General features: G+C 44.4%; 1 protein-coding gene across 1 annotated transcript in view; it reads left to right on the top strand.

Moving 5' to 3' along the window:
- The window catches only part of ABHD17B (abhydrolase domain containing 17B, depalmitoylase), a 140,942-nt gene extending 125,252 nt beyond the window's left edge, over nucleotides 1-15,690 (top strand). The window contains exon 4 of the mRNA XM_078675758.1: nucleotides 14,191-15,690. Coding sequence (XP_078531884.1) covers nucleotides 14,191-14,410 — 220 coding nt within the window. The 3' untranslated portion in view covers nucleotides 14,411-15,690. The remainder of the gene's footprint in view (nucleotides 1-14,190) is intronic.
- Nucleotides 15,691-20,803: the final 5,113 nt, after the last annotated feature.

Raw genomic sequence — 20,803 nt, 5'->3', positions numbered from 1 at the left:
AGCCATCAAGTGTGCACTTGACGCTGCGGACACAGCTGCTAGAGCTATCAACACTAGCGTTATGCTGAGACGACAAGCGTGGCTCCGCATCTCAGGGTTTAAACCGGATATTCAGACAACAATTCTTAATCAGCCAGTCAATCCTGATAGTCTGTTTGGTCCGGATGTTGACACCACCCTAGAGAAAATAAAGAAAGACACAGAAACTGCTAAGTCTATGGGGGCCCTACAGTCACAACAGTTTCGTGGCAGCAATTTTCGTCGCTCAGGTGCACGTGGAGTCACCAGAGGACAAATGGGTCAACAATCCCAGTTCTCAAAAGGTGGGGCACAATCCTCGTTCACTAAACAGAACAAGGGAGGTTACAGGAATAACAGCAACAGAGGTCGCGGCAGAGGAAACAGCTCCCGCACCTCTACTCCAAGCAAACAGTGACTCTCTGTCACTGCCCCCCGACCACCTAACACCTGTCGGGGGGAGACTGCAGCAGTTCCTGCCCGTCTGGAGAAACATCACCACAGACAGGTGGGTGCGACAACTAGTCCAGTATGGTTATTGCCTAGAGTTGAAGTCCACTCCACCCAACATCCCGCCAAGGCAACGGCCTATGTCCGCAGAGCACTTGCTCTTATTGCAGCAGGAAGTAGTGGTGATGCTGCAAAAGGGAGCAATCGAGCTCGTGCCGGTGGGGGAGGAAGGCACGGGGGTATATTCCCTGTACTTCCTTATTCCAAAGAAGGACGGATCTCTCAGGCCCATTCTAGATCTACGTCCCCTCAACCTGTACATACTATCAGAACATTTCCACATGCTTACACTGCAACAGATTCTTCCCTTGCTAAACCAGGGAGACTTCTTAGCAACCTTAGATCTCAAGGATGCTTATTTCCACGTTCCACTACACCCGTCACACAGGAAATACCTCAGGTTCACTATTCAAGGCAGGCACTACCAGTTCAAAGTCCTACCCTTCGGAGTCACAACAGCCCCGAGGGTGTTCACCAAGTGTCTGGCGACAGTAGCGGCGCACCTCAGGAGGCAGAACATCCATGTCTACCCCTACCTAGACGACTGGCTCGTGCAAGCCAAGTCAGAGCAACAGTGCGCCGCAGACATGTCGACTACAATTCACCTTCTTCACGATCTGGGTTTCTCCCTGAACTACCCAAAATCGCATCTTCAGCCGGCGCATGTCCGGCAGTTCCTAGGTGCAACGATCAACACCCTGACGGCCATGGCTCAGCCAAACCAAGTCAGGATAGACAGCATGCAGGCTCTGATCCAAAAGTTCAGGCCACAACACTCGCTTCCAGCGAGAGTGTTCATGCAGTTGATAGGCATGATGGCCTCCTGCATCTTCATAGTCCCTCACGCACGGCTACATATGCGCCCGCTCCAGGAGTGCTTAGCGAATCAGTGGACACAGGCTCGTGGGCAATTGACAGACCTAGTGTTGGTTACCAGTCGGGCATACGACTCTCTGCATTGGTGGACTCCACACAACCTTTGCAAGGGCCGACTGTTCCAAGAGCCCGTGCCGCAGATTGTCCTGACAACGGACGCATCTCTCCAGGGATGGGGAGCTCATGTGCTCACTTACACAGTGCAGGGACTATGGACGACGCAGCAACAGAAGATGCACATCAACTATCTGGAACTGATGGCAATCTTCATGGCGCTCAAGTCCTTCATTGTACATCTGTGCAACAAAGTCGTGCTAGTCCGGACGGACAACATGACCGCGATGTACTACATTCAAAAGCAGGGAGGCACCCACTCGCCACAGCTGTCTCATCTGGCTCAGAGCATGTGGAAGTGGGCCATTCAGAGGAACATTTTCCTCATGGCAGAACACCTCCCAGGAAAGGACAATCAGATGGCGGATCTGCTCAGCAGATACAGCCATCAAATGCACGAGTGGGAGATACACCCATCTGTTCTCCACCCGTACTTCCAGCAGTGGGGTCATCCGGAGATAGACCTGTTTGCCACAAAAGAGAACGCAAAATGCCAACTCTTTGCCGCCAGGTTCCCTCACCCACAGTCGCAGGGGAATGCGATATGGATGAACTGGTCAGGCAAATTTGCGTACGCTTTTCCGCCAGCCCCTCTAATACCGCTGGTCGCAAGAAAGCTAAGGCAGCACGAGATGACTCTCATCCTAGTTGCTCCAACGTGGGCGCGCCAGGCTTGGTACACCACGTTCCTCGAACTCTCAGTGGTGCCGCATCAAAGACTGCGCCTCACGCCCAGTCTTTTGACGCAGAACCATGGAGACATTCAGCATCCAGATCTGCAACAGCTCAACCTGGCGATCTGGCTCCTGAAGTCCTAGAGTTTGGATACCTTAACCTACCTCCGGAGTGCATGAACATCATCAAGGAGGCGAGGAAACCAACTACTAGAGCATGCTATGCTGCAAAGTGGAAGCGTTTTGTCATTTACTGCACAGCCAATGACATCAACCCGCTAGATGCATCTATCCCCAACATCATCTGCTATCTGTTGCATCTTTACAAGTGCAATCTAGCGTACACTTCCATTCGGATACATCTATCCGCCATAGCGGCTTATCTCCAGAACAGGCAGCACCTCTCTGTCTTCAGAGTGCCTGCCATTAAAGCCTTCCTTGAAGGTCTGAAACGAGTCATTCCCCCAAGAACACCGCCAGCTCCGGTGTGGAACCTCAATGTCGTTCTCACCAGACTGATGGGACCGCCATTTGAGCCACTGCACTCGTGTGAACTCCAGTTCCTTACGTGGAAAGTAGCTTTCCTTGTAGCTATTACGTCTCTGAGGCGTGTCAGTGAGCTGCAGGCGCTCACAATCCAAGAGCCATTCATTCAAATCCATCCAAATAGGGTAGTGCTACGCACTAACCCCAAATTCCTTCCGAAGGTGGTGTCACAGTTTCATCTAAACCAAACTATTGACTTACCAGCATTCTTTCAAAACCCGCAAACGGTGGCGGAAAGAATGCTCCATACCTTAGATGTACGGAGGGCGTTGATGTACTACATAGACAGAACACAACCCTTTAGAAAAACAAAACAACTCTTTGTTGCCTTCGCACCACAACACAAAGGCAACCCGATTTCCAAGGCAGGGATAGCCAGATGGATTGTTAAGTGCATCCAGATATGTTATCAAAAAGCCAAGCGCACTTTAACAATACCCCCCAGACCGCACTCCACACGCAAACTGGGGGCATCCATGGCTTTCCTAGGGAACATTCCTTTAGAGGATATTTGCAGAGCAGCCACGTGGGTTACACCACACACCTTTACTAAACACTACTGTGTTGATGTGCATTCCAAGCAGCAAGCTGCTGTAGGACAGGCTGTTCTGAAGACACTTTTTCAGGTTTCTGCAGCTGGCACGGGCAACCGCCGCTGATGGAGGGACTGCTATGTATTCTATGCTAAGATATGAATTTAGCAGCCCACATGCCTCGAACTGAATATGCTACTTACCAGTATGCATCTGTTCTTGGCATGTAGGGCTGCTAACATTCATATCGCCCGCCCTCCTCCCCGGTGCCTGTCGCAGCTGCAGATATACTATTGTATTTATTCATTAGCATGGACATCCTTTACACTTTTCACTCCATCTTCTGCCACAATGGCGAAAAACAATCTGGGGATGGAGCCGATGCCCATGCGCACTGTAGTCCAGGGGAGGAGCCACCTATCTCAGGATACTTCGAAGACTCTTCCAGGACAACAATGTGCGATCATCCGAGCCCAACACTAGGCGGCGATCTAATGCTAAGATATGAATGTTAGCAGCCCTACATGCCAAGAACAGATGCATACTGGTAAGTAGCATATTCATTTCTACCCCGCACCTCCCCTCGTCTCCAGTGAACTTTCTCTGCTGGGTATGCGGACAAGCGTCCGGAATGCGCAGACACAGACACGCAGCTCTCTGGTGAAAACAAACACGCACAGCCTACCCCCTGACCCGCACTTGTGTTTACACTCAGCTGTGACGCCGCTGCAGCTTGGAAACGGTCGCCTTTTCAGAAACATAATGGCCTTCCAGGAAATATGCCACCTAAAGCCAATACATGAAAACAAATGGCGCTGATCTCAGCAGCTCGACTGGGAGTAACTCTGCTTGCGAGGAGGAGGGAGGATGGGGGTGAATTGGATAGGGGATAGTCTTTAACACGAAACGAAATAGAAACAGCCTTTTATTTCCAAGTTCCCCTGTGGCAGATAGCTTTTCGTTTTAAGCATTATACAGCATTACGGGGTGATTTAGTTTTTTTTTTTATTCGTTTTAATTCATGCAGTAAATAAAATATAAAACCTAACCAACTACTCTACTCACCCAATGTCTTCCTGTAGTAATGAAATGCAGTGATAACAGCATAGTAGCCAGGTTCACGAAAAAAATGTCAACAAATGCGTGCGCCGGGAAACTGAGCCATGACTAATTAGGGGAGGATAAGCTGAGAAGCCGCAGAGCGCACGCTGGGCGAAGCCCTTTGATGTGCTGTGCGGCAAATGCAATTAGGAGGGAGGGAGGCTGATGCGCGTTGGTGTTTGATCACGTGGTTCACGTGAACTTCATGAAAACGCCAGCAAAAAGCTGGTGGTTTCATGAGGATTTTGCCTACTTGAATTCTCGCTCCGCTCGATGCGCTTGCGCGCATCGATAGGTCGCGAGACCTAAAAAGGTGGCAGCAGACCCGAACACCCTACAGAACTATAGGCCAGTCTCTTCTCCCCTGCTGCTCGAAGGTCTTGGAAACCTTGGTGAACCAACAGCTATCTAATTATTTGGAACAGCACAACCTTTTGGACCCCTCCCAGTCTGGGTTTCGTGCCTCCCATAGCACGGAGGCTGCACTGTTGGAGGTGACGGATACCATAAGGATGACTTTAGATAGCGGGACCCCAGTAATCCTAGTCCTCCTCGACTTGTCAGCAGCGTTTGATACCATCTCACACAAGACGCTGCTAGGCAGACTGAGGGGGATTGGGGTGCAGGTAAGGGCCCTTAAGTGGATTCAAAGCTTCCTCTCAGGGCGTACCCAGAGTATCCAGCTAGATACGTTCGTATCACAAACCGTCAAATTAGATAAGGGCGTACCACAGGGATCTGTGCTTAGTCTGACCCTGTTTAATGTGTACGTTACCCCATTGGCCGATATAATCAGGGGCCATGGCTTTCAAACTATGTCATATGCGGACGACACGCAGCTAATCGTCCCGATTGGGAGGATATTATATCCACCCAATCAAGGTTCAGAAGCTGCATGGCTAATATCGCTACCTGGATGAGGAGGAATTTTTTACAGCTTAACTCCTCAAAAACGGAAATCTTGCTGTTTGGTAAGGCGGAGACCATCTGGTCCCCAGAGCGGTGGCCCACTGAGCTGGGCGATGCCCCTGCACCCAGGAGTTGTGCGAAGAACTTGGGCATTAAGATAGACAATAAGCTATCCATGGAGGGACAGGTCAAGAAAGTCTCAGGTGCCTGCTTTGGCACCATGAGAATGCTTAGGAAGGTCTTTCCGTGGATCCCTTTGTCAGCGAGGAAGACCCTTATCCAGTCACTCCTGGTGAGTCGGCTGGATTATGGAAACTCGCTGCTGGTGGGAGCAAGGGAAGATCTTTTATCTCGACTCCAGGTAATGCAGAATATGGAAGCCCGCCTTGCCCTCCACAAACCAGCAAGGACTCCATCAGCCCCACTGCTACATCAGCTACATTGGCTCCCGGTGAGGAAGAGAGCTATCTTTAAGATGCTCTGTGTAGTTTTTAAATCACAACAGGGAAAGGGCCTGGCCTACCTTAGGAATAAACTCAGGTGGTATCAGCCAGCCTGACAACTGAGATCCAGCAACTCTAATTTTCTGTGCACCCAGAAAATATGGAAGGAACGTATTGGCGGTAGAGCTTTCTCCTACCTGGCAGCCAGCCATTGGAATATGCTTCCACAAAATCTCAGGTCCTGCAGGGAACTAACCAATTTAAAAAAACTGTTGAAGACCTGGCTCTTTTAAATACATATCCTCACGATCTTTCTCCTTGTATAGCGCCGAGAGATCCTTTCGGGGATGATTCGTATGCGCCCAATAAATCCACAAAATAAATAAATAAATAATCACCAGTGTAGCATTAGTTCCACATTGGCCTACTGAAGCTTTGGGCCATCTCTTTAGCCCTGAAGGATGTCCTGCCATCGGTCAAGGGAAGACTGATGCAAATTATGCTTGTGTTTGTTAATTAAGCTCATGGCTGCCCCCACCTCTAAAGAACTTGTGACTCCTGAACAGGGGTCCTAAGTTAAGAACGAGGTATTAAATTGTTTCCTAAAGATCACTTAGCTAGGGCTCTGGTGCAAATGAAGTGGTTCCAAAGTTTAGGTACCTAATATTGGAAGGAGTGACCTCCCTGTTTGACTCTTCATGCTAAGTACAAGAGCTACCCTTAGATTGGATACCGGAGAGCCCTAGAAGGAGGGCTTAATCACATGCCTAAGATATAAAGGGCTGGTGCTGGTGAAGGCTCGATATGCGAAACAAAAGGCCTGTCCATTTAAAACTCCTTGCAAAAGGTAGCTAATGAAAATGAGTCTCATTGGGATGAGACGGATTGATGTTGGCTTAAATGTAGAAGACGACATGATTAGGCAATTTGTATTGTTTGAAGCTACTTAGTCTGTGAGATGCCCAGGTACAAGAGGCTCCTGTAGTCCAGCTGTGACATAAAATTGGCCTCAACCGCTGTCTTTTGAGTGGCAGGTAGGAGAATCCATATACCTTTCCTGAGACACCTTGAGAGACCAAAACAGCAGCCTGACAAGTTCTTTATTTGGTGGCCAGGGTAAAACCAAGTGATTATGCAAGATCTTCCAAAGGACAGATATATGTTAAAAAAATGGTTGGGCTTAAAGATCCCTGTGGGACACGAAAAGAGACTAGCTGAATAGTGGATAAAAAGAGCTTGACGGAGACTTTAAGAGCAATGCCCCAAAACAGAAGCCAACCACTACAACCCTTGTTACAGATCTCACAATCTGTTTCCATAGAAGTGAGCTGTGGGACACTATCAAAGGCGGACTCAAATGTTGCAAGAGGATTTCTATAGAGCCACTTTGATCAAGGGTCTTGCTTAGCTCTAAAGTAACAGCTAGTACACTGGTAAGGGTGACAATCTGACTGAGGAGAGAAGATGGTTATGGGTTTCAAGAGAATTGAAAGGATGATGTTTGATATGCTTTTCTATGGGTTTAGCTGAAAGAGAGAGAAAATAGGCTACAAGTTTGGACGACTCCAGAGAAGGTTGATTTCAATAATGGACTCACCACTGCATGTTACAATGATTGAGGGACTTAAGACACAGAAACAAAGAGATTAACCTGTCAAGAATACGTTGAATGATAGGTGAACCCTTATCGGAGGCAAGGGGTAGAGAGGGGTCGAAATCCCGATTTTACAGTACTAATAAGGCTGTGGAATTAATCCAGCTAAATGGGACTAAAAGTAGACCAACTAGGTCGCAGAAACTTTCACTTTCTGAGCCTCAACAGGGAACGTGGTATAAAAATCGCTGTTTTGCAGGGAAAAGAAATCCTGCAAGTTCTTTATATCTACTAATTAGAAAGAAGGACCAAGTAAGTCTTAGAAGTTTACTCTAGATTTAGCAACAGGAAATATTTCCTTAGAGTTGTTAGAAACTCCCTCAATTTCTGAAGCGTTGAAAGTTGATGAGGCTTTCCTAATGGCTCCATGATAGTTTGGTTGCCACGGTATATTTCACTGTTCAGGTGGATTTCTTTCGCCATACCCATTCTAGCATTTTATAGTCTCTTTTGAAGGCCAGGAGATGGCTTTTGAACCACGGTGGCTAACCCCATCAGTCTGTTTCTCCTATCTAAAGTGTAAGAGAGTAAAGTCTTTACAGCTTTAGCCATGTTCTCTATAGTAGACTTGAGATTCAGTTTAGATCCACAAGGAAGGTTCCAAAAATCAGAGGATGTGAGTTTAGACCCGTATCTTGTAGAAATCTGCAGGAGGGGGGATTCAGAAAAGATGCCTGGTCTGAGATGGCTATAGGAATCGCACAGTGATAAGTCCAGGCATTAGGAAAGGTGATTTACAAGAGCAGACTGAGGTGATGTAATATCGCCCCTATCACTATATTCGGTAATGGTTATAATCTGAAGACAATGGTTTATGAATTTGGAAGACAAGTTATCTTCATGTTCCACATAGGAGAAACTCCATAAATGTTAACAAAACAAATGGCTCAGCACACGCTAGTGTTCAACATTTCTGATAGTTTACGAGTCAGTTAGATAAAGTTACAGTTCAATTATTAACTGAAAATTCCATGTCCTTGAGATACATGAACAAGCAAAGTGGTGGTAGCTTTAATCTACTGTTTGGGTAGCTCTACATTTTAGGTCTCTTGAGACGTGCTGTGTCTAAGATATGGGCTTCAAAAAACGCCCATCTTTTTCATATGCTCCTCTTTCTGTCCTTTAGAAGTGTTGGCTTTTCATTGGTGAATACACTTAATAGTCCCTCCTTTTGGAATTTTGTATCCTCTCATGGGAACTGTCCCTGTTACATGTGTTCTTACTCTTCATGTTAGACTTTTAGAGCACTCATACTTTAAGTATTCTGTTTACTTGTGAATGAAACATTGGTCCCCTTGCCATTCCTTGATCTCCCCGTGCCTCCCCATCCCCCCCTCCCATAACACTGCTCAAAGGTCCCCAACATTTGAGTATATACAATTTTATGGCAGTAGGGAACGCTGCGCAAGATTAGTGTACATCCAAATCTGTTGCTAATAAGCCAATCTAGCGTATGCTCTAAGGTCGAGATACAACTCCTGCCATGGGTTGTACCAAAAGGTATACAAAGTATGCCTAAAAATTCTCAATAACAACTCTCAACCTGAGGAACTCTAGAGACTATACAGAGTCCAATCAATATAGCTTTCCAGAGATTGTTTTCTGTATCTTCTTTATTTTCTTCAAAATAGATCCAATCGCTGGTTACAATTAATCAACGTATCTTCATATACAAAATAGCCAACTGATATTTGCCAACACGTGTTTCGTCTGGCTATTACAGCCAGTTGACTTCATCAGGGCAATCTTTAAATATTTTTTAGATAAGATTTCTTAAAAGCTGTAATTCTCAAGATCCAATTCCTCAACTCGAGGTGTAACGTCGTCCGGATTTTCCGTTATTATTTTCCAGGTAAATTATAGTTTACAACAAGGTTTCAATCAGTGAAAGTACTGTCATTCATATTGGTTTCCTCGCATCTCGGCGTCTTCCCCAACATTTGAGGCCACTGCTTGTTTTGCTAGCTTTTTCATTTGTTTAATTTGCACTTCATTTGTACTGCAAGATTGTGTGCAGCAGAATACTGCCCTGGGTGTAATTATTTGGAAAGGTAATATGAAGTGTGATCTGGAGGTCAGGAAAAAGTGGTAGCAGGTGCAATGTCATGGTTACATTCCATTAAAAGAATCTACACACACAATATATATATATATATATATATATATATATATATATATATATATATATATATATATATATATATATATATATATATATATATATATATAATATAAAATCTCCATTGCATTGCAAATGCATGTTGGTTTGAGTTCTAGACAGGAAAATTAGGCTGTCGGCAGCTTGTCTAGTGGGGGGGGGAAAAGGTATGACTTTAGTGAACCACAAATGGTATCTTCACCCAGACATAACAGCTGAAATCTTTAAAATGTGGGGAATACCAGGAATCTTTGCTACCAGAGAGAATACTCTTTGCCCTCCGTTTTGCAGAGAGTTCCTGTAGGGTGAGTCAACTGGGGAAGCATTTTCCCTGGTGGTCCTTAAGTCTCCATAGTGAGGGTTCCTATGTTCTGCTGTTACATATGGTCATTCTCAAGATTTGGACCAGGATGATTTTAATTGCTCCAGATTGGGCTAACCAGCTTTAAGATCTTCACCTGCACCTTCTTGGCCCAACCTCTGAGGAGGGACCAGTTGTGCCAGGATGGGGCAGATTACGTCGCTCAACTTTCAGTAGTTTTGCTTGACTCTTTAAAGGTTAACATTTGAAGATCAGAACTTCCACAAGACGTTTTGGACACATTATTGTTCCACAGACTTTCAACATGTGCAGCGCATTTTGGCAGGTGGGCATCATTTGTGAATTGTTGTAGGAATGGTTCTTGCGACTCTCCAATTAGAAGTACCTCATTTTCTGCAGTTTGTCCTTCTTTTGGCTGAGATCAGGCTTGATAAAACTACAGTTAGAGTATTCAACTGCTGCATCAGCTTCTTTGTTTTGTCCACAGCAGGCCTCCTTATTTAAATCCCAAACCAGATCAAACAAAGGTTTTGAGGGTGACCTACAAGAAACCTAACCACTACAAGAAGCTTAAACGTAGTATTGATTTTATATTTCTGTAGTAGGGTATCTCTGTGTATAGTCATAATCTAGTGAATAGTCCCGCCCATGTGCGAGGACCCCGGCAATCAAAAACAATCTCTTAAGTTGTCAGAAAATTGCAGAACTGCAAAGACACTTAAGAGAGAATTTAAAGACAAATAATGCAGCCTATATCCACAGGCTACATTGTCCAGTACTTCAACTAGAAATTCCACCAAAAATCCACAAACAGCAAAGCCTGTCCAGATTTCCCTTGCTTTAACAGCAAAAAGCCTCTGGAATGATAGAGAGGAAGGCATGGACAGACAAGCCCCATAGGCTGCCATTATGTGGCTTAAATAGGATACCGTGCCTTTAAGAGAACTTTCCAGAACTTCTCCCAGTATCCCAGAATGCACAGCAGGTCCCTCTTACTTTCAGTTCTTTTTTCCGGCTCCTGCTAACAGGACCCTGGTGCATTGAGCTCTCCCTTTTTCAAGGGTTTATTAGATTTTTGTGCATTTTTAGCTTTAAAAGTGTTTTCAATTGTGTACTTGGTGTTTCCCTTCACTTCTGTGTATTTGTTCAGGCTTTTTAGGGCTCTAAAATGCCTGCTCTCTTCGACAAGTGCCCAGCATGTGGAAGGAAGAAGGCCAAGACTGATCCACACGACGTCTGCATACTCTGCCTCCCTGAAGCACATGTCCTTGAAGATTGTGACATCTGCCAGACCTTTTCTACAACGACCCTGAGGGAAAGGCTGAAGATTAGGCTTCAAGGCCTGGAAGAGAGGCGACTGCAGGCTGCAGGTGGGTCTGGGCAGGCTGGGAAGGCTCCCTCTGCCCCTGCTGAGGCCTCTGGGGGGCTCCCCAGAGGCAGGAAGCCCAGCAAAAGATCCCGGTCTCCGTCGACGTCGATCGCATCGACTGCGACGTCGAGAGGGATGACGACGGTGTGTTCCCCTTCTCCCCGGGGCTCCGGGTCGAGACAGCGTGGACGGTCGACGTCGAGAGGCCTGGGTAGGCCGCCATCTAAGTCACCGCCGACGGCGTCGAGCCGTCTGCGTCGAGCCATCGACGTCGAAGAAGGACCGACAGGCACCGGCGCTCGCCGTCGAAGCGTCACCGCCGGTCGCCGTCGAGCAGACGGTCGCCGTCGAGGGGATCCTCGACGTCGAGGACCGCGAGAAAACGGTTGACGCGGAGGAAAAGTCGACGCTCGTCGTCGAGGACTGACCGTTCGTCGTCTAGGTGTCGAGGAAGAAGCACTCGACGTCGAGGAGACGGCGTTCGACGCCGGAGTCGAGGGGTCGACGTTTGATGCCCGAAAAACAGCGCTCGACATCTAGCAGAAAGATCCGCGTCCCTGAGGAGTTCCGCCTCCCCTAAGCGGCGCAGAAGGGATTCTGGCGCGAAAAGTCACGCTGGATCTGGTGAAGGACGCCGGAGGCGTGGGTCGCAGTCTCCTCCCCCCGAAGAAGTCACTTCGGTGTACTCGGTGGTCTATACACCACCTCGGCCTAACACTCCTCCTCCTCTACCTAAGGAGGCTCCTCCCACCAATCCGCCGCTACCTCCACTACCTCCACTTCCTCCTGCGGGGCAACCTCCGCCACCGGTCCCACCTCATGGGCCCGCTCCTCGGCCGGAGGTACCTCCTGTCCTACCACCGAGATCGGTGTCACTGCCTCCGCTTCCTACACAGCCTAAGGGGACTCCAAAACCTAAACCCCAGGATAGGCCACGGAAGACGCCTCCACGGAAACCGGTGGAGCGCCCACGTACTGGGAGATCGCGCAGTGTAATTGTTTATTATGGGTTTTATGTTTTTCATTGGGGATCTGCCCAGGACTTCTACTGTGATTGCCTAGGGTGGTTCTACGCGTACAGCAAGATAGTGGGCCCTTCATAGTGTCTGTGTGAAACTGAACTTTACAGTTGCTGGCATGTATGTTGAGCTCCATTAGGTCGTTTCTGGTATATTTTATTACTGGGGGAAAACCAGCCACATCTCTGGCCCTGGCCCTGGCCGTGTTCCGGATGCGGACGGGCACAGACTGGATTGCCTTCGGCGCGCCAGCTGCGCGTCTGTCATAGCATGAGATTAACGTACTCTTCCGGAAGCCAACCACTATGCCGTGACCCGCAGTGGCTTACGGGAAGTGAGTAAAGGTTCCACTGTATGTGGAAGCTGTCTTAAACACAGGTGTGATTAGCCTATCTCAATACAGCAAGAATCTAAAATTTGCAAACGCTACTACCACGTTTCCAAGCCATTCAACATTTGACAGTCTGAACTGCATTGCACATACTGGGTATGATGTTGTGCATTACCATAGTGCCACATGCGCGGCTTCACATGCATCCACTGCAGAAATGCCTAGCACAACAGTGCTCTGACTCAGTCACTTAGAGGATCTAGTGTTGATAGATGGCCGCATTCATCGCCCTCTGCAGTCGTGGAACTAAAACGGACTGTTAAAAGGGCAGGCTTTGCTCGACCCTGTTCCCCACTTCATCCTGACAATGAATGCATAGCTGACAGGCTGGAGTGCTCACTTACAAAATCCTCACAGTCCACGGTCTCTGGGACACCAAACACCAGGGTCAAAACATTAACCATCAAGAGGTTCGAGTTGTTCACCTGGCATTGAAAGCGTTCCTGCCTCACCTGATCGGCAAGGATGTTTTAGTCTGGACGGACAATATGATAACCATGTATGAAAACAGGGGGACACGCATTCTCTACAGTTATCACACCTATCTCAGACCATTTGGCATTGGGCTCTACTTCACTACATTCATCTGTTAGCACTACATGCCAAGAACAGATGCTTACAGGGTAAGTAACATAATTCTGCCGAAGGTAAGTAACTTTCTTTTGACTGTGGGTGCACCATCTCATTTTTGTTGCTTTTCCTCGAATGCTACTCTGACAAGCTTCTCCCTGGGATATACTCACTGCTACACATGTAGGTGTCAAAATAGTATTTTCTTGTTTGCATAATCACATTGGGCCTTATTCACAAAGGTAAACGTACATTTTTGGTGTAAGTGTACATGTATTTTACATATAGTATCTTTTCGACTGCAGAGAACTCGGCACATAAAAAAATAGAAGTCTCTGTAGTCGTAAAGATACTACATGTACAACTACACTCGTAGTGTTTTCAATAGAAAATAAAAAATTTACTTAAACCCAAAGTGTACGTTTGCCTTTGTGGATAAAGCCCCTTGTATGTAGAGGAAGCCAGTTGTCTAGTATGCAAGTCAGTTGCCTATATGAGATGGCATTGCATTATTTTGTGTTGACCTGTAACCACTGAAACGTGTAAACAAGAAAGACATGCATTGTTTTAATTTTGTGGCCGGGATAATGCAAACAAAAGAATAGCTTTAGTCCACCAACACTTTTTTGGGGGGGAGGGGCTCTGGTAAGATAAGCTATAACACTTGTCACAGTATAATGTAAAGTCACATTGCATAGGGAACCCTGACTTGTCGACTGGGTGATCATACACAGTGGTACTCTATAATGCTCCCAATGCTTGTTTGGGAACCCAGTTACGAAGCAAGTCGCAAGTGCTGAGTAAGGATTCTGACAACCACATTAAACACTTTGATAATCACTTGCAGGAGTGTTGGCCTTCTTATGTTTAATACCATGCAGCAGTCCATTTAAATCCTCTTGCTCACCGATGTAAGTTTACTACGTGTTGTACCTAGAAGTGTGATTCACTTATTTTTTGTTTTATGTTTTTTTTCATCACAGCATTGATAAAGTCTCAAAGATAACATCACCAGTGTTAATAATCCATGGGACTGAAGATGAAGTCATCGATTTCTCTCATGGCCTTGCATTGTTTGAACGTTGCCAGAGACCAGTAGAACCTCTTTGGGTCGAAGGAGCAGGTCATAATGATGTGGAGCTCTATGGACAGTATCTTGAGCGATTGAAGCAGTTTGTTTCACAGGAGTTGGTGAATTTATAAAATATTTTGTAAATTTCTTGCTAAAGTTTGTTCCACTGCTAGACTGTGAGCCATGGTTAATATAAGTATGTATAACTCAAGACCTGAAGATTTGTTTGCAAATCTTGTCAGTTGCCTTTTAAATGTACCGGTAATGATTTGGAAACATTAGTGATGAAGGTTAAATTTACCAGTATTAACAATCGGAATAACACTGTCATGCAGTCAAACTTGCGTAGTAAAACCTATTCTTTATGTGATGAGATTTTCACATTGGATGTAAAAGTAACATATTGGAAAGGGCAATGTATGAAATCATGTAAAATTACAGAAAATAGTGCATGTTTTTACCAGATGCTGAAACATTTTAGGTTTTTTTTAAAACCTCTCTAGGTGTACTGTGTTTTTATTTCCTTTTCAATATATTGTATAATAAAGTTCAATTTCCAGGAAAAGAATTCTAATAGTACCATGGTATGCAATCCTAGTCCGAGCAAAGTAATAATACAAGAGCATCAATCTATCACTGGAGTTCACCACAGCCCTATTATATAGGGAGCAGATCAGAACAAAGGTGTTTATTTAATGAGTTGAAAGCACTTTTTATATAAAGTTTTTTGTACATGCATTGCAAATGCTATCTTTTATTGGGAATAGAAGAAAAAGCTATTCTCGCTCTCCATTCGGCAGTTGTAATCATGGAGTATCTAAATACCACTAAATTCTGGTAACCGGCAAGTCTCATTATAGGGCTGCGTCACAAGTGGCAACCCCCTGCTTAATATTTGTCAAGTGAAGCTGTATAAAGCTTGAAGGAATCTTGTGTATAAAACTGTGCTCCACTTTAGCTGAATGCCTGACGCCATACTTTGAAGGGAGAAACTGAATGTTTTCATAGTTTCTCAATGACTTTAACATTGTATTTTTCTTCTTAGTTTACCTTTTGGATGTTTTATAGAAGTAGAACTTTTTGTTCTTCAAGCATTTTTACTAATTTACTGCTGGGTGTGGTGGATGATAGGAATGTTGATATTTTGTATTAATGTAGTAAATTCTTTTTGTACGTTGAATTTCCTTTGAGTTAAATAAAATTATCAATGAAAATAAATTCAAATTAAAGATATGTAGTTTAATTTGAACAGATACTCCAATCAAAATACACTGTGGTTCAAATTGAAGGCCTTATGTAGCGGTCATGTTACGTGTCTGAGATTTTGTATGATTTAATTGTATTCTGCCTAGAGTAATTGTGTATGCCTTGACTCACGTGTTAAATGCCAGTAAACTATATTCCAACCATTTGTAATTCTTCTTTTCTTAGACAAAAAAATTAAAGTAGGAAAATATGTAATATTTTACTGGTCTTGCCCTGTTAGGGAGTTATGTTGTGAAATCGGTCTAGTCAAAGGCATATTATTTGTTTAGCTTAATTCCTCATACAGGTCTGAGTCCATGATGTTAGGAACACAGAGAGGAGGACCATAGGAAAACATTGTTTGAGCAATCTACTAACAAGTGAAATATACAGGAAACCAATAAAGTGAACATTTTGTGGAAGTGCTACAATATAATTAAATGCTTTCATTTGTTCTTTCATTGTATGCTAACCCTCTAGCTGCGTTGAGGATTAGAGGAAGGTTGTGAGATCAATAAGTTTATGAAGTGGGATAAGAACAACAAGTAAAATAATTTTTGTTTATGAACAGCAAGGAGAGTCTGCGAATAATAGAAAAACATTGGTGGGAGTAGCCCCGTTTTGAGTCTGTGAACTGTAGAAAACCAACAAGCTTTTACCCAGTGGTTTAAGCAACCAATTGAATGGAGGGGGGGGGGGGAGACATCAGCCGGGAAGATCAGCCTCGCTCTAGTTTTTCCCATGGCATTAGCTCTCTAGCTGTTTGAGATCCATATGCTATGCTGGTAAAAAAAAATTCGAGTAAATATTTACACCACAAGGAAGCTCTAATGTAGACTTCAAAATTCTATGACGTTGTTCTACTCAACTCTTGGCAAAACCTGATGAAAATGAATCCTGAAAATGGAATTGCTTTAAGTGCTGGATCCTCATTTTATAATCCTGATATTCTTGCTCATCTGCAATTTAAACTTAAAAAGGCTGTCGATAATCTTGACTTTTGTTTCCACAAAAAAAAGCAGTTATCCTTTAATACTAACAAATGGAACACTGGCAGCTGAACTAACACTCAACGGGTTCACATTGCTTCGTAATCTTTGAGTTACTTTTACAACCGTTTAAACATGAAGTCTTCCCAATATCCCAAGCTCTGTGTGGACCCTTACAATTTAGCAAACTACAGACTCCGCTTAGGTCTACCTTGTGCTCTATAAATATTTGATCTATACATATTTGTACCCTGTAACTTATCTGTTAAGTTGCAGTCTAATGATCTTCTTAGTGACTTTCAGTCAGGATTCAGACCCCATAAGGATACAGAGACCACTTTGTTAAACATAAGGGAAGAACCTCCCCAGTCCCACAAAGAAGGCTACCTGTGTTCTAATCATATTCCTGACTTCCCCCTTCCTAGTACACTTTGACACCATCACCTACAAGGTGCTTATGGAAAGGCTGCCTGCTTCATCCAGGATCAGCGGTGTAGCGATGTCATGGTTGGTTACCTTCTGTGGAACCATCATTTTTTAAGTTACATTAAGCCCATTCCATACCAGAATATTAGACCAATGATGTGAGCTTTGCGATGGCACCAATACTTACTCAACCCCAGCTGAAACAGTATTATTACAGCCTCTCCTGAACTGATGTTGTTGAGTCTTTAAAACGTGCTATCGTATGTGTGCTGTAGATGCATAAATGATTCTCACAAACCTAATGTTATCTCACTGCCTCTTTCAGGTTCACTGACAACTGCAGAATAATAGATTTTATTTACAAAACTGAAATTCGACCTGTAAGCAGCCGTATACCTTGCCTGGCAGATCCGCACCCCTTCCCATTCTTGCTGGTTAAGGCATGCACTTTGGAAGTTATTTTCCATGCATCTCTCTGATAAAAGCAATAGACCATCTGTGTATAATCAAAGGAGTGCTGCAACTAGTACAGTGCTCCGAGGAAATCACCCCTATCCTAGCTGTCTCATGCCCATGTGAAATTGTAGAATGATTTGTTGACTAGTCTACCCAAAACATCTTTTAAAACTCTAGAAAATTCAAAAGTATGCCCCTTGCCTGCACTTGGCCTGAAATGAGTCAACTTCACAAACACCTTCCCCTCGATTCTTCCATTGGCTCCCAGTAAAAGAAAAAGCATTCCTTTAAAACAATTTGCTTTGCACAAAGGGGGATCTGAACTACCTAGCAAAAGTGTGTGTCCCTTACCAACGGACCAGAAGGTTCAGGTCCCGCCACTTGGTACATACTGTTGAAAGTGCCTATCTGGTACCTAAGAAACAACAGTCAATCTTACTACTTTGAAGACTTCTCCTTGTAAATTCCACACCTCTTAAACTAACACTGGAGAAGTCCCTCAGATTCAGAAGATCCTTTAGGACTGATCTCTTCAGTTTTACATTATCATACATCCTTTCTCTGTTATCTAGCGTCTTTCCCATTCAGACTACCAAGACTTTCCTTGCCTATTCTAGCTGTGTGTGCTCTTGCATTTTCAATGCATTTTCACCTAGTTGGGGATCATTTAATAGTAGGCTATCTTGAGACACCCCTCTGCTCGTTGCTTGATGACTGACTGATTCCCTGCCAACAGTGAGTCATGGTACTCTTCAAAGAAGCTAATACCAATGTGTTCAAGTGCCATCACACTTCAACCACAGGCCCACAGCACCATTTTCTGTGTTAATGGATCACTCTTTGTTGAGGGTCTCGTTTAAAACCTAGAAAGCTTTTAGCATGGCACACTTTTATTTAGATGAAATCAAATTCAGTTTACTTTATCCAAAATAGCCTGAACGTTGGACCACAGGTTACAGATGTCCCCAACAATCTTTAGAATCTTAAATTGATCCAGACACTGATTCTCTGTTTTCAACGTTTGTTGAATGGCTCCATCTATTCTTATGCGACAGCCAAAGGCTCCTCTAGCTCTGTGCAGACATCATTGTAGGTCTGCTCTGGTTACTCCAGAAAGGTCATGATGTAAGAAGAGTGGGCTTTCAAAGACATTTGGCCACTGCTAAATATTTTTATACGAGGCATCACAGTCCCAGCATTGCATCTCATTGGAGTACCATTTTCTCATCTTCCAAAAGACATTCTGATCAAATCTATTTTATAGATGACACCAGTATATTTATGGACTTTTTCTGACAGTTGAGCTAAAGCCAACATCTATAAACTCCCAAAGTAAATCTGTTTGTTTGAGACTATGCAACCTTGGGAGTCTGTTTGGCTATTAGTTTGGTTCCTGGATTTTTGGATTCTACTATGTAAGTATGATTCTTGCTTGTAATCACTGAAAGAAGCCAGGTGCAGGGTTCCTGTGTCAAATTTTCTTTGGGGCACCCTTACATTGTTTCACTGTAATATAAGAAGACATTCTTTTTTCTAGACAATGATATAAAATGTATAGATCCAGTAGGAAAGTGAGCTACTTCACCTCAACCTACTCCATCTAAGCTGCATTCGGCCTTTTGTTAGGCAGGCCCACCAAATCTTATTTAATTCTGTTGAACATGTAGCCGACTAATTGCCTACAGATAAACAGACCTCAATGAGTTTAGTAGAAGAGACCTTTTAGTTTGGTTAAACTCTCAGGTATAACATGTGATTGTTTTCTTTCGCTCTCTCATTAACAGAAGTCACATGAGTAACAACTGAAGCTGAAAAGACACTAGGCTGTCACTGAAACCTTTTAAGAAGCATTAGTACTGGGAATTTTCTGACATTTTCCGTAGCTGTGGAGAGCATTCATGCTATGTATTGTACGGAGTGTTTAAATGCTTAGATTTAAGAAGGCATGATGGATATTTCTAACTGCAGATTCTGGTAACTTCAAAGCAGTATTCCTGCATGTTGATAAGTGGCCTTGTGTAGCTTCGTAGTGACATCGTTCTGCACTGGAAGTGATCAACGGAGCCAATTATAACTGCCACCACATCCATTGATATCAGTTCCTTTCTTTCCGAAAATTCAGACTGGATCTGGATCATCTCCTTCTTTGACTTTTGGGCCACAAAGTTTCTCTCAAAGTTAACTAGTATGCAAGAGAAAATGTCACCATCCAAGGCTACAGGGTTTAAACGATGTAGGTACTGCTGCAAACAAACTAACCCTAAAATGACAAGTGTATGTGAGGCCATACTTTGTGGTCAAACACAAATAGACGACACACTGCAACAGGTTGAAGTCTTAAGGAAGGTCTTGTTCCGGCAGTCTAATTCTTCAGGTAAGTTCAAGAGACAGAAGAGTGGACCTACCCATTCTTGCCACTTTTGGACTCCAGAGAGGGTGTCAACATGCCTCCCAGTTTCACTCCTGATCTCCATTGAAGCGGATTCAGAGTTTAGTCTTGGTGCTGAATTTTTGGGTCTGCCTGTGAAATTGCAGCAAATAGAGGCCTTAAGAGAGGCTATGCTGTGCAGAAACTGCAATTTACTGGGTTTCTACTGGTGATTCATTGGTCCCCAAGAATTCACATGTGCCTCCAGTTGTACTTCTGCCTGTGGGTAGACCCTCTTTTCAGTCTGATCCACTTGAACCCATATTGTGTCCAGCTTTTACTCTGATTACGTCTGTCCTGGTGTCATCCTCTGTAATAGTTCCCCTCTAATTGAAGACCGTGGAGGAATTGCAGTCACTCATGCTATCCGGCATCGCGCAGAATCAACCTCGACAGATTGTGCCCAACTCCAGCCATAATCATTTTGACATGGACTAGGACAATGATAATTAAGACAAGGAGGAGCAACTATGTTCCTGAATATAATAAGGAAAACTGAAATAAAGAACTTCAAGATGCGAGTGGTCTGGATACTTCTCCAGATAATGACCTGTGTCGCTATTTGGTCCTACCATGGAGGAAAGCACCTCCTTCACAGTTGTGAATAGCAGCTGAAGTTCTAGACTAACTGCTCCCCACCATTTTATGAGGCCCTTACAGATCCCCCTTGGGCACTTGATAAAAGCCATGTTTAGGTTGCTCATTGCCACCATCCCGCATCAAGCAAAGTATATACCAATGCCTATTCCACTACCCCACCTGATCGGGAATCTAAATGAACACAGACTTTTGGAAAACAAATTTTCTCCTTTTGAGCCTTGCCCTGAGGTCATTGCATGCCAGCTGTCCTTCTAGGCCGCTACTCTCCTGCTAGTTGGGATACACTGGCACAAGATTTCCTGGCTGTTTCAGGTGACATTTTGGCATCCATTTCCCAGGCGTGTGATGCTTCGAAGTTTGTCATACTTCTTGTCTAGGAT

Source organism: Lissotriton helveticus, chromosome 2_1 (assembly GCF_964261635.1).
Source record: "Lissotriton helveticus chromosome 2_1, aLisHel1.1, whole genome shotgun sequence".
NCBI classification, from domain to species: Eukaryota; Metazoa; Chordata; class Amphibia; order Caudata; family Salamandridae; genus Lissotriton; species Lissotriton helveticus.
Note: the sequence above shows the minus strand (reverse complement) of the source record. Positions and strands in the feature narration are given on the sequence as shown.